The 13,450-nt window shown below is 40.8% G+C and overlaps 1 protein-coding gene across 1 annotated transcript in view; it reads right to left on the bottom strand.

Moving 5' to 3' along the window:
• Window positions 1-3,074: 3,074 nt before the first annotated feature.
• The window catches only part of LOC140070241 (mucin-6), a 69,404-nt gene continuing 59,028 nt past the window's right edge, over window positions 3,075-13,450 (bottom strand). Inside the window, exons 35-38 of the mRNA XM_072116595.1 lie at window positions 7,535-7,699; window positions 5,751-5,786; window positions 4,513-4,618; window positions 3,075-3,444 (exon numbers count right to left, since the gene is read on the bottom strand). Of these exons, the coding sequence (XP_071972696.1) occupies window positions 3,252-3,444; window positions 4,513-4,618; window positions 5,751-5,786; window positions 7,535-7,699 (500 nt within the window). The 3' untranslated portion in view covers window positions 3,075-3,251. The remainder of the gene's footprint in view (window positions 3,445-4,512; window positions 4,619-5,750; window positions 5,787-7,534; window positions 7,700-13,450) is intronic.

Here is a 13,450-nt window from a genome sequence, read left to right as displayed (position 1 = left end):
CCAATTTGCTCTCCAAAAAACGCACCCAGATGGATGTCGCTTGAATCCCAGCTAATCCAGACATTTGCACTACCAAGCCTGTTCTGGATGACAGGCCCAATGCCAACCTTATTGTATAACCTTTCCCCCTTCTCACTTCACTCCTTAAAAGTTTGTCGCTCTCTTAGATTCCATCATAAATTGCAGACTAATCCTCCTCCATTGTAACCCTTTTTCATAACCCTGCTTTTCCTCCAGGACTAGAATAGCGGGACTTCCGATGGTGGGTGACGAAGGGTATCACTCATTTGCGGCACCTGATGTCTGGAGGTAAACCGCTGTCTCCTAATGAGGTTGTATCCAAATATGAGGTTCCTCCCTCAGAATTTTTACGACGTAACCAATTATTACATTTCGAGCAATCAATCCCATGAGGTATGTCCTCAAACTCCGGCACGGCATTTGAAAATATCTGTATAACTAACCCATTCGGTAGAGAAATAATCTCTCCGCTATTCTCTATTTTCAGTGCGTCCCCAATGGACATCAAGTCACATTTTATGGAACAGTGGGAGTCTGACTTGGGTTTCCAGTTCTCCCTGCCAAGGTGGAGACACTGCTGTACTACTCTAGTGAAAGGCAGCCAGCAAGTTTTGTTAACAGAGACCTCTCTTAGGATACTCCATAGAATGTACTAGGGCAGTGGTGGTGAACCTATGGCACGGGTGCCAGAGGTGGCACTTGGAGCCCTTACTGTGGGCACCTAGGCCAACACCAAAGAGGAAGCAAGGTATCTTAATGGATTCCCAGACAGCCCAGGACTCGGGGTGTGGTCACACGTCGCGTTTACTGCATGCGTTTAAAAACGCATTGCTACAGCTGAAGGGAGATTTGCCTAATTAAACAGCTGTTAACACTTGCGTTTACAAAACACAAGTGTAAACGCATTGTTAACACATGCGGTTGTTAACGTTGCGGTTAATGCATGCATTTTGTAAACGCAGGTGTTAACAGCTATTTAATTAGGCAAATCTCCCTTCAGTTGTAGCAATGCGTTTTTAAACGCAGCGTGTGACCGCACCCTCAGTGCTATCTTAAAGTGACAGTTCTGCCTGAGACTACAGGAGGAATGGGAAGGTGTGGGCAGATCTGGATTATCAATGTAACACAGGCAAGAAATCTTCCTATTTGGGGGAACCTAAATTTATCACTCCTTTTTTCTACCGTATTGGTGTTCTCAGGATACTGATACGGTTGAAATCTATGACAGAGACGGGAGCAATAAGTTGCTGCTTTAATTGCCATGTTGGCGATACATAAGTGAGTTTTGCTTGTAGTTTGGGCACTCGGTGTCTAAAAGGTTCGCCATCACTGTACCAGGGTATGTTCCTGCACGTCTTGCCAATATGTATCCCCACCTGCCCAACAGTTGCTTCCGAGACTACAATGCCTTGGATATGGCCCATATATGGTGGCACTGCCCCATAGTTGCCTTGGAACCTTGTGAAAACCCTCATCCGCTCTCTGTTAGGTAATGTAACACCTGTAACCTCGGCGGTGCTCCTGCTAGGAGACAAACCAGCAAAGGTTAAGAATATCGCCCATCGCTTAGTCCAGTTTATAGCTTTAGCGGCTAGCATTCACATAGCAGATAAATGGAAATCTCTGGACCTATCCTTTACCGCGGTTAAGAACAGAATCAACCTACTGATGCTGTTTCAGAGAATTGAGGCGACTAGGTCAGACACCTTCCCACTGTTTGAAGGGATCTGGAATCCATGGATCGCTGCACATGGTCCATTATGCATCAACATGGGTCCAGCACTGGGGCACACATACTAGGGGCTTTGCTACACACTTTTTTCGGACTGTGCCCGTTCTTCAATGTTAAATTGGCTTGCACAATTGGCTATTTAAGTAGCAGGTGTGTTGCGATTGTGTTGTACGGGACCCTTTTGAGTGCGGGATTTAACTTTAAAATTGTGTCGCAAGCCCTAGCACTTAGATGCACCACTAAAAAGATGGTGAACTCTGTCGGTCCTGGGCGGAGGCACATTCATGATATCAGGCGCACGATCTTTGTGTATCGCGGCATAGTGCATTATAGTCACTTTATGTGAACTCCGGTGACCGGGTAAGTGAATGTGCCCCATAGTCTTGGTCTATCCATATTCTACACTACACTATACACTTCTTGTGATCTTGTTACCTGTATGCTTTTCTCCTTCCCCTTGTGTCCCCTTCCCCTCCCTGGTTCCCCTATGTTTTATTGTTTTTTACAATACAGAGGCTGGCTATGTGTAAAAAAAAACGCACCATTTTTTTCATTACTAATTCCTTGCGTGGGGTACACCTTGCGCCTTGACCTATTGTAAGGCATTTTCCTATGTTTTTCATAGGAATTTGTTTTCCATTTGAATTGATGCTTCAATCCACCTTATAATTATGACTCATTTAAGGCAAAAACTGACTCTTTTCTGCTCATTTGCATATGACTTTGTTGGAAATGTCTTTTTACAGGTAGGCAGCACGGTGGCTTAGTGGTTAGCATTACAGCCTTGCAGCGCTGGGGTCCTGGGTTCATGTCCCAGGGTCAACATCTGCAAAGAGTTTGTATGTTCTCTCTGTGTTTGCGTGGTTTTCTTCCGGGTTCTCTGGTTTCCTCCCACAAACCAAAACATACTGGTAGGTTAATTAGATTGTGAGCCCCATTGGGGACAGGGACTGTTTTGGCAATATCTGTGCAGCGCTGTGTAATCTGTGTGTGCTATATAAATAATTTTAATTAAAAGTAGGATATAGTAGACAGTAAGTTTCATACCCTACCTAGTAATACAATACAGTCAAATCTCGTGACATTTTTCCTCTTAAGGGGCCTGGGTTTGATGAAGTTTCTTGATTTTTTTCATTCTTAGAGAAAAAAAACATTTCTCATAGTACACAAATTGTACTACAACACAGGATGATATTGGTGATATTGGATTGGATCAGCTCCTAATAGTGGGGTGTGTGGCATAAATGCAGTGAATATATAGTTTATGCTTTGATTTCGTTCACAAATATGAAAAAAAAACACTTTACGGTATATTGTTCTGAATGTGCGATTTAATAACATACAGTTTTATCACAAGTTAAATTTAGATGATGAAATATAAATTACAATCATAATGTTGATGATGTACTCCACATAAATTGATATTTACTTGATGAAATTACATTGATACTTTGCAATTCGTTACTAGAGGATTATGCTGGCTCAGCTAGTGGTGGGCTCAGGGGTTTGCCCCATTGGGGCCGATGCAGGGCTGGTAGTTACAGACGCATTCTACAATGACTTTGATATTGACAAGGACTTTAGAGTTTGGATCAGGACAGATAAGCTCGATAGTCTTTACAATGATGGAGCTTCTGACTGGCATACAGCAGCTGCACCGACCGGAGACCGACTCAAAGTCATCGTCGTACCTAAAAGACAAATACATAAGCCATAAGCTAAAGGTGTCGCCACACTGTATATCTATTCTCTATAGAAACTTATTCTGTAGAAGAGGGGAAATTCAGGATTAGCATTTACTGCAGGTCCATTACTTCCTTCTCCTATGTCTGGGCTTTTAAGCATCTGCACTAATACATCACCACCTTGTACTGTGTTATGTTTTTGTAGGGTCTATGACCACAGGAGGCTGCTTTTAGTACACACATTTATCCCATGCAATGGTATGGGACTAGAAGGCTGGAATAGGACAAATTTGGGGAATATGTTGTGCTTTGAATCGACCCTTAGTTGAGTCCAGTTCAATATCCGTTTACTCCCATCTTGCATTATGGGCACATCACAATTCTGCTTCGACTGCTATATATATGGAGAATACCATTCTTGCTATCCTGTGTATAAGAGCACAGCACTACTACTCTTCTCCTGCATATACAGGCACAGCACATACTATACTAAGTACAGTTTACTCCACTCTTCCTATAAGTCATTAAGCACATCACAGTTCTTCAATTCCTGTGCTACATATTCAGAATAGGCACAGCAAAGTACTATCCTCCTATCGTGTATATAGCCACTGCATACTACTACTCCCACTCATCCTGTACATGTGAGTACAGTACATATACAGTATCCCATATACAGTACGTGAGCACAGTGCTAGTACTTATAGGGGAAATTGAGGGTCCATAAATGTATTAGAAATGCTCTTTGTGCTCATACCCTAAGAGCCTACTATTTCACAAATTTTAGGTTTTCTGATGCAGTTGTTGTTTTTTTTTTTTGCAGCATTTAACAATTTAATTTTGCACTGAAGAAACTATAAATGAGCCTTTATAAGGGGAACTGCACAATTTGCAGGATTTTCTGTAAGTAACTGTAATCGGGTGATATTGTTTGGTTTCTGATGCTATAATCCTGCGACTTTGCCAAGACGCAGCTCAACCTTTGATTTCTGCATTGGGATCTGCATCATTAAGTGAAATATTTTTTCCACAATGTGTACGGGATTGGATAACGGTGTTTCTCATGTTTCTTACCATGATTCAGATTCGCAGAGTCCGTGACATCTGGTTAGTGGCACGACACGAGAACAGTTACCCTTGGTGATGGTATGGTTGTATTTTTGGGCACTGCATTTAGATGCTACAGAGAAAGCAGAGAGTGAATCTTAGATGATAAAACCTTAAAACATTAGCATATCACACATTTTTAGTAGCCATAATACTCTCTCTAATGTTTAAACCCATAGCTATGGCTTGGGACCGATACTTGGATTAGCAATTTAACATTTCTGTTTCTGTAGGCCTGGTTCACATATTCGGGATGTCATATCGCTGATATGGAGATCATTGTGACTTCCAATATGGTATTGGCTATATATGTGGGTTTATATGTGGGTTTAATCCCGCATCATCTGCTGTCGGAAGACCTCATTACAGTGTGCAGCAATCAATAATGAAACTGAGGTCCTTTCTTTATTGGAGAATCGGAACATCAGTACCATGACACGATCAGAAGGGAGCACTGCCGCTGCTAGGAATATTTATTTTACTACAATTTACTCCATGATCCTTTCTAACAAGCTGAAGAGGACAAATGTTCATACAGATGTTCATTTCTGAACACTGTCTCATGTCTATTATTCGGTAAGACATCTGTATAAACTTAGTGTGAAGCTTTTAATTGAACTTTTACAATAACCTACTGTACACAGGACTATTAGTGAGTACCATTCAACTTCTATCCTCTGACACTCATTCCAGACAAAAAAATGTTAGAATAATCTTGCCCCTCTACCCCCCATAGGCATCTATAGCTGTAGTGAGACGTGTAACTGAGGTGGAATATATAAAGTATTTTCGAGCCGTATAAATTTGGGGCTCTTGCACACGACCGCATGCAGCCCGTGTAAATGTGTCATATGGTGGCTCAATCCCACAGGCTGCACACAGAGCAGGGGACGGGAGTCCCAACATTATGTAGAAATATAATGCAAGAACGTTCCCTCTGCCGGCCGAACAGCCACGCCAGAAGTGTAATAGCTAATACATTATAATATTTCTATATAATGCAGGGACCCCTGTGCAGCCCATGGGATCGAGCCACCATAGCGCACGTTTACATGGGCTGCGCACATTCATATAAACAGCCCTTAGGTTCCTGGGTTGTGATGCACATAAAAGCAACCAACACTTATTGGAAATGATGTGTATGTGGAATACAGTAAATCTACACTTTCTGAATCTGCCCTCAGCCTGGATTATAGAATACTCACGAGTTTCCGTTGAAGTACTGATAGTGTGATCATGCCCTATAGAAAAACAAGTTTTATAGTTACTTGTTACTTATTGTTCACTGTATCATAAAATTCATAGGATTGCTTTTATCACACATGCAACGAAAATGGGCAGGAAAATACATGGGCTCTCTGACTGAATTTTAGCCCTTTGACAACTAGGGCACAGTTCATATCTCTATTAGGTCTTCAGTTTTTTGCATCAGTTATTTTGAGCCAAAACCAGTAATGTTGGAATACACAGAACAGGTGCAAGTCTTGTACCTTACCTCCGTATAGTCCCTGGAGAGACTTGCATCTGTTCTGTGTGTTCAACCGCTCCTGGTTTTTACTCAAAATAACTGATGAAATAACTGAAAATCTAACAAAGATGTCAACTGGCCCTTATATGATTGACAATTGTAGACATAGGTTAATAACAGCAGCCAGGGGGGGATTTTCCCATAAAGCAACCCATCATTGTGTAAGGCCCCAAAGGTCAGAGGGCCCCATATAGTTTAAAAAGACCTGTCACCAGGTTTTACCCCACTAAACTGCCAGCCCTCTTAGGGGGGCATTATTTTAATAGGTAAATGGGTGAGATTTCACAATAAAGAGGGAATTCTAGAAATGACATTTCATATCCAATCTAAGTCAGGCAAATATGCCTCTTCTCACCTCAGATGAGTCAAGTTTAGTGGTTACAGAGGTAGTGTCACTTCTGAAGCCCTTACCTTTATTTCTATAGAACCTAGAAACATGTTTTTTTGTGTCATATTCAGATCACATCAAGCTTGTTTTATGATCTATAGAACTGGACATACAAATGGTTACATAGGTGGGTACTGGATTTTTATCTGCAGATTGCATCTCCAACTAGGTATTTAGATTACTGTTTTTCTGGTGCTGTATCTTTCAAAGCCATAAGCCTGATGTTATCTGAAAGATGAGGTTCGTATCTTTAATATGACATGAGCAGCATGTTTCTAGGTGCTATAGAACAAAAGATAGAAGCTTCTGTAATGACATTACCCCTGCAACCACTAAACTGGACCCATCTCATGGGGTAATGGGTTCGAATCCCACTCAGGTCAACATCTGCAAAGAGTATGTATGTTCTCTCCGTGTTTGCGTGGGTTTTCTCCCACACTCCAAAAACATACTGTTAGGTTGTTTAGATTGTGAGCCCCATGGAGACAGGGACCAATTTGACATGCTTTGTGCAGCGCTGCGTAATCTGTGTGTGCTATATGAAGAATTATTATTTATTATGTAAAAATGAGTTGAGAAGAGTCATATTTGCCTGACTTTGGTAAAGATTTTTTTTATAGTTAAGCGGGAGAGAATTCACATAAAAGAGGGAATTCTAGAAAGGACATTTCATACCCTACCCGAGGGTACTAGTAGTTTAGTGGGGTAAAACTTGGTGACAGAATCTTTTAAAAATTATGACAGAGCAGAGAGTAATAGACTCCTTGATCTGCAATTGAGTTATACATTAATTATTACGGTTACAGCTTCCATTCGCTTACAATGGGAATTGTGAATATAGGTGTCGGTCGCACCCCCAATCAAGTATTGCTATGACCTATCAATACTAAATGCTGGCCAATCCCTTTAAGCAGTACAGTCAGTTTTCATTGTTGTCTGCTGTAGATATATTAATAAGCTTTACAGGAACTGTGGAGGATATTTTATCCCATGGTTTTATCCCAGAAACGTAAATGGACTCTTTATAGCATTTACCATGTAGACATATAATACAACAAGGCAGACAGTCTTACCAGTTTGGGGTGACATAGTAGAATGTGATGTTATATTAAGAGGAGGGGTGGAAACTGTGGTATTTTGAGCAGATGTTGTAATGGTAGAAGAGGTGGTAGTTTTGGTAGTAGTGAGGGTAATAGGTGTAATGGTGCTACTTGTTATTGATGTTGTCGAAACTGTCACTGTAGAGTAAAGTAAAGAAATATATTAGCATTCCTGATGATGACAAAAAAGAATTAAGCAATTTTACCTCTAAATAAAACTAGAAAAAAATTGCACACGCTTTAATGACCAGAATCGACATACACCGGGAGATTTATCTTTTTGTTGCTACTACGATTTATCAGAAGAGTCTGAGGTAAAACTATTCTAGTTGTCCATGGAAAACCAATAAGAGCTCAGCTTTCATTTTATAAACAGCTGTGGTTAAATTAATTAACAGCTCTGATTGGTTGCCATGAACGACTAGTACACTTTTACCTCAGACTCTTCTGATAGATGTCCCTAAGTTGCTGTGCAGATGTTGTATTTAAAGATCAGGGAGGGGAAGGCATGTAAAATAAATATAGGGTGGAAGATTTATCAGAAGTGTCTGAGGTAAAACTTTTCTAGTTGTCCATAAAAAACAATCAGAGATCAGCTTTCATTTTATAAATGGCTGTGGGAAAATAAAAGCCGAGCTCTGATTGGTTGACATGGACAACTAGAACACTTCTGCGATCAGACACTTCTGATAAATCTCCCTCAGAGCCCTAGTAATATATTCTACATACAAGATATTCCTTTTTAGCGAATTACAATATACTAGAGAATTAGAGGTTTGAGTGATAAAAGTCCAATATATATTGAATTAAAGAACTACAACAATAGGTTCAGAAATATTTCTATTGTCCTGTTCTGGTATATCATATTAAAGTATACAAAATCAGCCAATATTGAGGGAACTGTGAAAAATACATTTAAATTCCAGGATTGTAGCTGGACTTGGAGCACTCTGTTTTTTTATTTTGTTTTATTTTTGTTTTTGAGCGTTTTATTTTGAGACATCTTGCTGAAGTAGTTGAACCGTATCTTGACCCTTTACAATTCGCATACCAACCACGTCTGGGTGTGGAGGATGCGATTCTTTATTTGCTCCACAGGGTATACATGCATCTGGACGAGCCGGGGTCTGAGATCAGGATAATGTTCTTCGACTTTGGGAGTGCTTTTAATAGGATTATCCCGAAACGTTTATGTCAGAAATTGGGTAAAATGGGGGTTGGTTCTGGCCTAATTCAGTGGATCTTTAATTATCTGATATTAAGACCGCAGAAGGTGAAAATTGGAAACACGGTGTCGGATGTGGTTGTGAGTAACATTGGAGCCCCACAGGGGACTGTTCTTGCCCCGTTTTTATTTACCATCTACACCGCAGATTTTCAAAAAAATAGAAGTCAGTGCTTCTTGCAGAAGTATTCGGATGACACTGCGATAATAGGGTGCATAAAAGGGGGAGATCTGTCTGAATACTGGTCGACCATTGATGTGTTCTCGGAGTGGTGCGACACAAATGGTTTGGAATTGAATCTATCTAAGACCAAGGAAATGGTAATCAGTTTCCGAAAAGAACGTGATACTGATGGTGAGCCTACAAAGATTAGGGGTGTCGCAGTGGAACGCGTCACAAACTATAAGTATCTGGGCGTCTATCTGGATGATAAGTTATTGTGGCATATAAATTCAGAGAAATTGTATAAAAAGGCGTCCGGGAGACTGTACTTTTTAAGATCGCTCAGGTCCTTTGATGTGGACCGTAGGATGTTGCTGTCCTTTTACCAGTCTGTAATTGGAAGTGTTTTATTTTATGCGGTGGTATGTTGGGGAAATAATGCTCGCACGACTGACCTGAACAAATTTAAGAAATTGGTCAGGAAGGTGAACTCAATTGTTGGTACTAAGACAGAGGATTGGGAGTCAGTCTTGTGTGCACGTATGCTCTCCAAATTTAAATCCATTGTATGTAATGAGAAAAACCCATTACATAACACACTGATGGGTCAACGTAGCACATTTAGTGATCGGTTTTTGCACATGAAATGTAGAACGAATCGTTTTAAAAATTCTTTTATACCGAGGGCAATTGCATTAGTTAACATGGGCAAGTAATTAATATGTAACCACGGTGTTATTCTTCTTTTTATATTTTTTATTGATTCTTTTTAAATAACTGTTATCATCTATGTGTAAAGTATTTTGTATCTTACTCTGTTTGTATATGTATATCTGTGATCATGAATGGAGGTGTTGCTGCTGTCGTTGTGACAAAGTCAATTTCCCCTATGGGGACAATAAAGCATTCTATTCTATTCTATTCTACTGGTGTATGAGATCTCTTCACTGGATACAGCACAACCCCTCCCCCATGAGTTTGCTGTGGTATATAGGGCAGAAGGGACTAGGTGAGCTGTGTTCTGTGAAGTGATTTCACATACCAGTACACCAGGATGCTTCATGTCCACCTACAATCTGAAGCAGGTCTCATGACAGTTCCAGTATAGATGAATATTTCGAGTCCCCCACAATGCCAGGGTAACTAATTTTTTTTTGGTTAAAAAAAAACTGACCTTGATAATAAGGTTTTCCCAGGACTTTTACGAAAAACGTATACATTAATAATAGTAATATACTTTCAGAAATGAAAGCTATTACCTGGCTTTCTGGGGCCTAAATGTTTTACAATATTAATATTTACATATATTTTTTGTGTGTGGTATTTTCCTTAAGCCTCATTTTCAGGTAATAGTACATTGTAATTCATGATGAGGGACTTTTCTACTCCATCGTGATTTATACATACATTGTTTCTGAACCAATATGTGGCAAAAATAACATGATTACTTTATTATGTGTGAATAGGCTGATACCAACTATGTTTTTTTGCTGAATTACAATTTTTGCATGGTAAAATATATTTAAAGAATGAAAGATTTGATAAAGTTTTCACCTTTTTTTGAGAACCATACATTTTAACGTTTTTCAACAGCAGATATAAATAAGGGCTTGTTTTTTGTGTAAATATTTGACATTTTTTACTTTAATTTTTATTTTGCGGCATATGTGATTTTTTTTATCACGTTTACATTTTTGGGGAGATCAAAAAAATGATACCAACTTTGTATACTAGAGGCTTTCACACGAATCAAAGTTAGGCCCTAACTTGCTAATCGGTGGGGGTCTCAGTGATGAAACCCCCACAGTTCATGAAAATGAGGGGTCTGATGGGGTCCCAGTTACCTCAGTCGGACCCCTTGTCGTCCCCGTAGAATAATTCAGAAGACGGCAGCACATGACCACTCCGCTCCATACATCTTAATGGAGCTGATGGAGATCGCTGAGGCAACGGGGACCTTATCGGGCCCCTCGTTTTCGTGATCTGTGGGCGTCTCATCACTGAGACCTCCACCAATCAACAAGTTAGGCCTTATCCTGTGGACAGGGTGATTTGTGAGAAAAACCCTTTAACTCCTTTGACCAAAAAAGCATGTTATTTTTTTTCTTTTTTAACATTTTATATATTTTTTTTTTAAACTTGATTTTTTGTTATTGATCATATTGTATAATATATACAATATATATATATATATATATATAGTAGTCCCCGGGTTAAAGACAGGATAGGTTCTGTAGGTTTGGTCTTTAGTGAAATCAAAAGCCTGCATCCAATTTGGACAGGATCCATTTTTCACTGTGCTCCGCTTTATCTTTTTTTTACATGCCAAGTTGAAACAGGTATATTTTGTAAAGTGTAACTCAAAGTATATTTTGTCTCAGTGACAAATGGATTTTCGCAATTTTGGATCTTTATGAGAACAAGATTAAATAATTAAGCTTAATTGTACAGACCTTTGATAACTCTTACAAGTGATCATTGCAGCCAAGGGCTAAAGTTCACTAAATTATCAACATCCAGTGGTCCTTCTGGAACCAGAAGTCGTCTGTAAGTTGAATGTTCTTGGGTTGGGGCTGCCTGTACCTGTGTACTGTACTAACTAACAGGCTTCCATAGCTGTCAGACTTAGGGCAAGTATTAAACAGCTGCTTTCCATCAGAAAACAGTGGCATTTTCCATAGGGGTGACATCCTAAATGTCAAACCAGGCTAGGGAGGGGTTTTTTAAAAAATAAATGTGTACTCTGGGAATTTTTTAACACTTGGACAACCCCTTTAACAGTTGCAATTGTTATCTGCCTGTCATAACCTGGTACTACCCTTGTTGTAGGTTCTGAGTAGGATGGGAGCGGTAGAGCCCCAACCACCATGGTTATATTGAATACATTCACTATCATTTCTTGTCTAATTGCCTGGAAGCTTGGTAACTAAGACGTAAACTGTCAATCTAGCAAGAGGTATAAATCATAATAGAGAAATATTAGAAGATTTCTGCAAAAACGAAGTTGAAATTAAATCTGCCATCAGGATCATGGATTGTAAACCAAGCACACTGACATACTGGTGTGTGCCCTCTCTGTAAGGATCTGCTCTTCTTTTGCCCTTGTTGTTAGAAAAAAAGGCTGTAAAAATTATGCAAATGAGCCTGAGGGGCTCCAGGCTCCAATAACATATATAGAATCATTTGAAGCCTTTTTTTTCTGGGAAAACACGGGTATCGGAAGCTAAAAGAAGACCAGATCCTGACAAAGGGGGCACACAGCAGCATGTACTACATATAGTGGTCGCCTACTTCCTTTCAGCCAGTGTCTGAGACCACGTGGAACAGTGAGTATTCAAGACCTGTTCACACATGGTGCGGGATTGCATGGTATCTGCTGCTTCTGTGGTACAGTGCTGGTGGGGACCTAGGGCCCGGAGCCATGGGGGCTATGCCTGCCAGTATGGGTGTTCGGGAGTAGCTGGGTATTGGTCTTGATCTGTATAGGAATCTTTTAAAAAGGAAAGGTTACTACTAGGCTACGCCATAAAGTGCACCACTATCTACTACACCTCAGCCCAATGCTAATTTGCAGATCAGCCTATTAAATGGGTTTGCAAGAAAGGATTACGCAGATGTAGATCTGTGCCACAGAGTAGATTGGTTTCTTCACACTACAAATTAGTATGAGACCCAGTGGCTAAACAGCATGGAGTGGATTCACTTGGACAGTGTCTGTTGTAACCGTTTTTACATACACTGAGCTCATTGGGGCACATTTACTTACCCGGCCCATTCGCGATCCAGCAGCGCGTTCTCTGCACAGGATTCGGGTCCGGCTGGGATTTAAGATGGTAGTTCCTCCGCCGTCCACCAGGTGGCGCTGCAGCGCCGAAAATAATCTTAACGCCCCGGAATGCACCATCCCATAGAAGGTGAAGGTGAGCGCTCCCCAAGCGACACATTTTCGGTTTTTAAATGCGGCGGTTTTTCCGAATACGTCGGGTTTTCGTTCGGCCACGCCCCCCCGATTTCTGTCGCGCGCATGCCGGCCCCGATGCGCCACAATCCGATCGCGTGCGCCAAAAACCCGGGGCAATTCATGTACAAGCGGCGCAAATCGGAAATATTCGGGTAACACGTCGGGAAAACGCGAATCGGGCCCTTAGTAAATGACCCCCATTGTGTGATATGGGACACTCCCGGTCTGAGGAGTTCACAGAAAGTGCATTGTCCGACGAACATGCAATGTGTCGCAATTCCCCGCTCAGATCTGCCAGAGTTCTCCTTCTTCTTCCTGGTGCATGTAAGTGCTTGGGCTTGCGACACAATTTGAAAGTTAAATCCTGCACTCAGTCCGAATAAGTTGGATTGTCCGATGGCACTTCCCTCAGATTTCTGTCACATGAAAGCCAGCGCAGCTGCGCCACAATCCGATCCCGACACAATCCCAGTGCAAACCCCTGTTAAATACTTGTCACTGCTGCGCAAATCCCAGAAACAGCAAACAAACAAAAATGCG

The sequence above is a fragment of the Engystomops pustulosus genome, chromosome 7 (genome assembly GCF_040894005.1).
Source record: "Engystomops pustulosus chromosome 7, aEngPut4.maternal, whole genome shotgun sequence".
Lineage (NCBI taxonomy): Eukaryota > Metazoa > Chordata > Amphibia > Anura > Leptodactylidae > Engystomops > Engystomops pustulosus.
The sequence above is the reverse complement of the archived record's forward strand: the minus strand, read 5'-3'. Positions and strand labels throughout refer to the sequence as shown.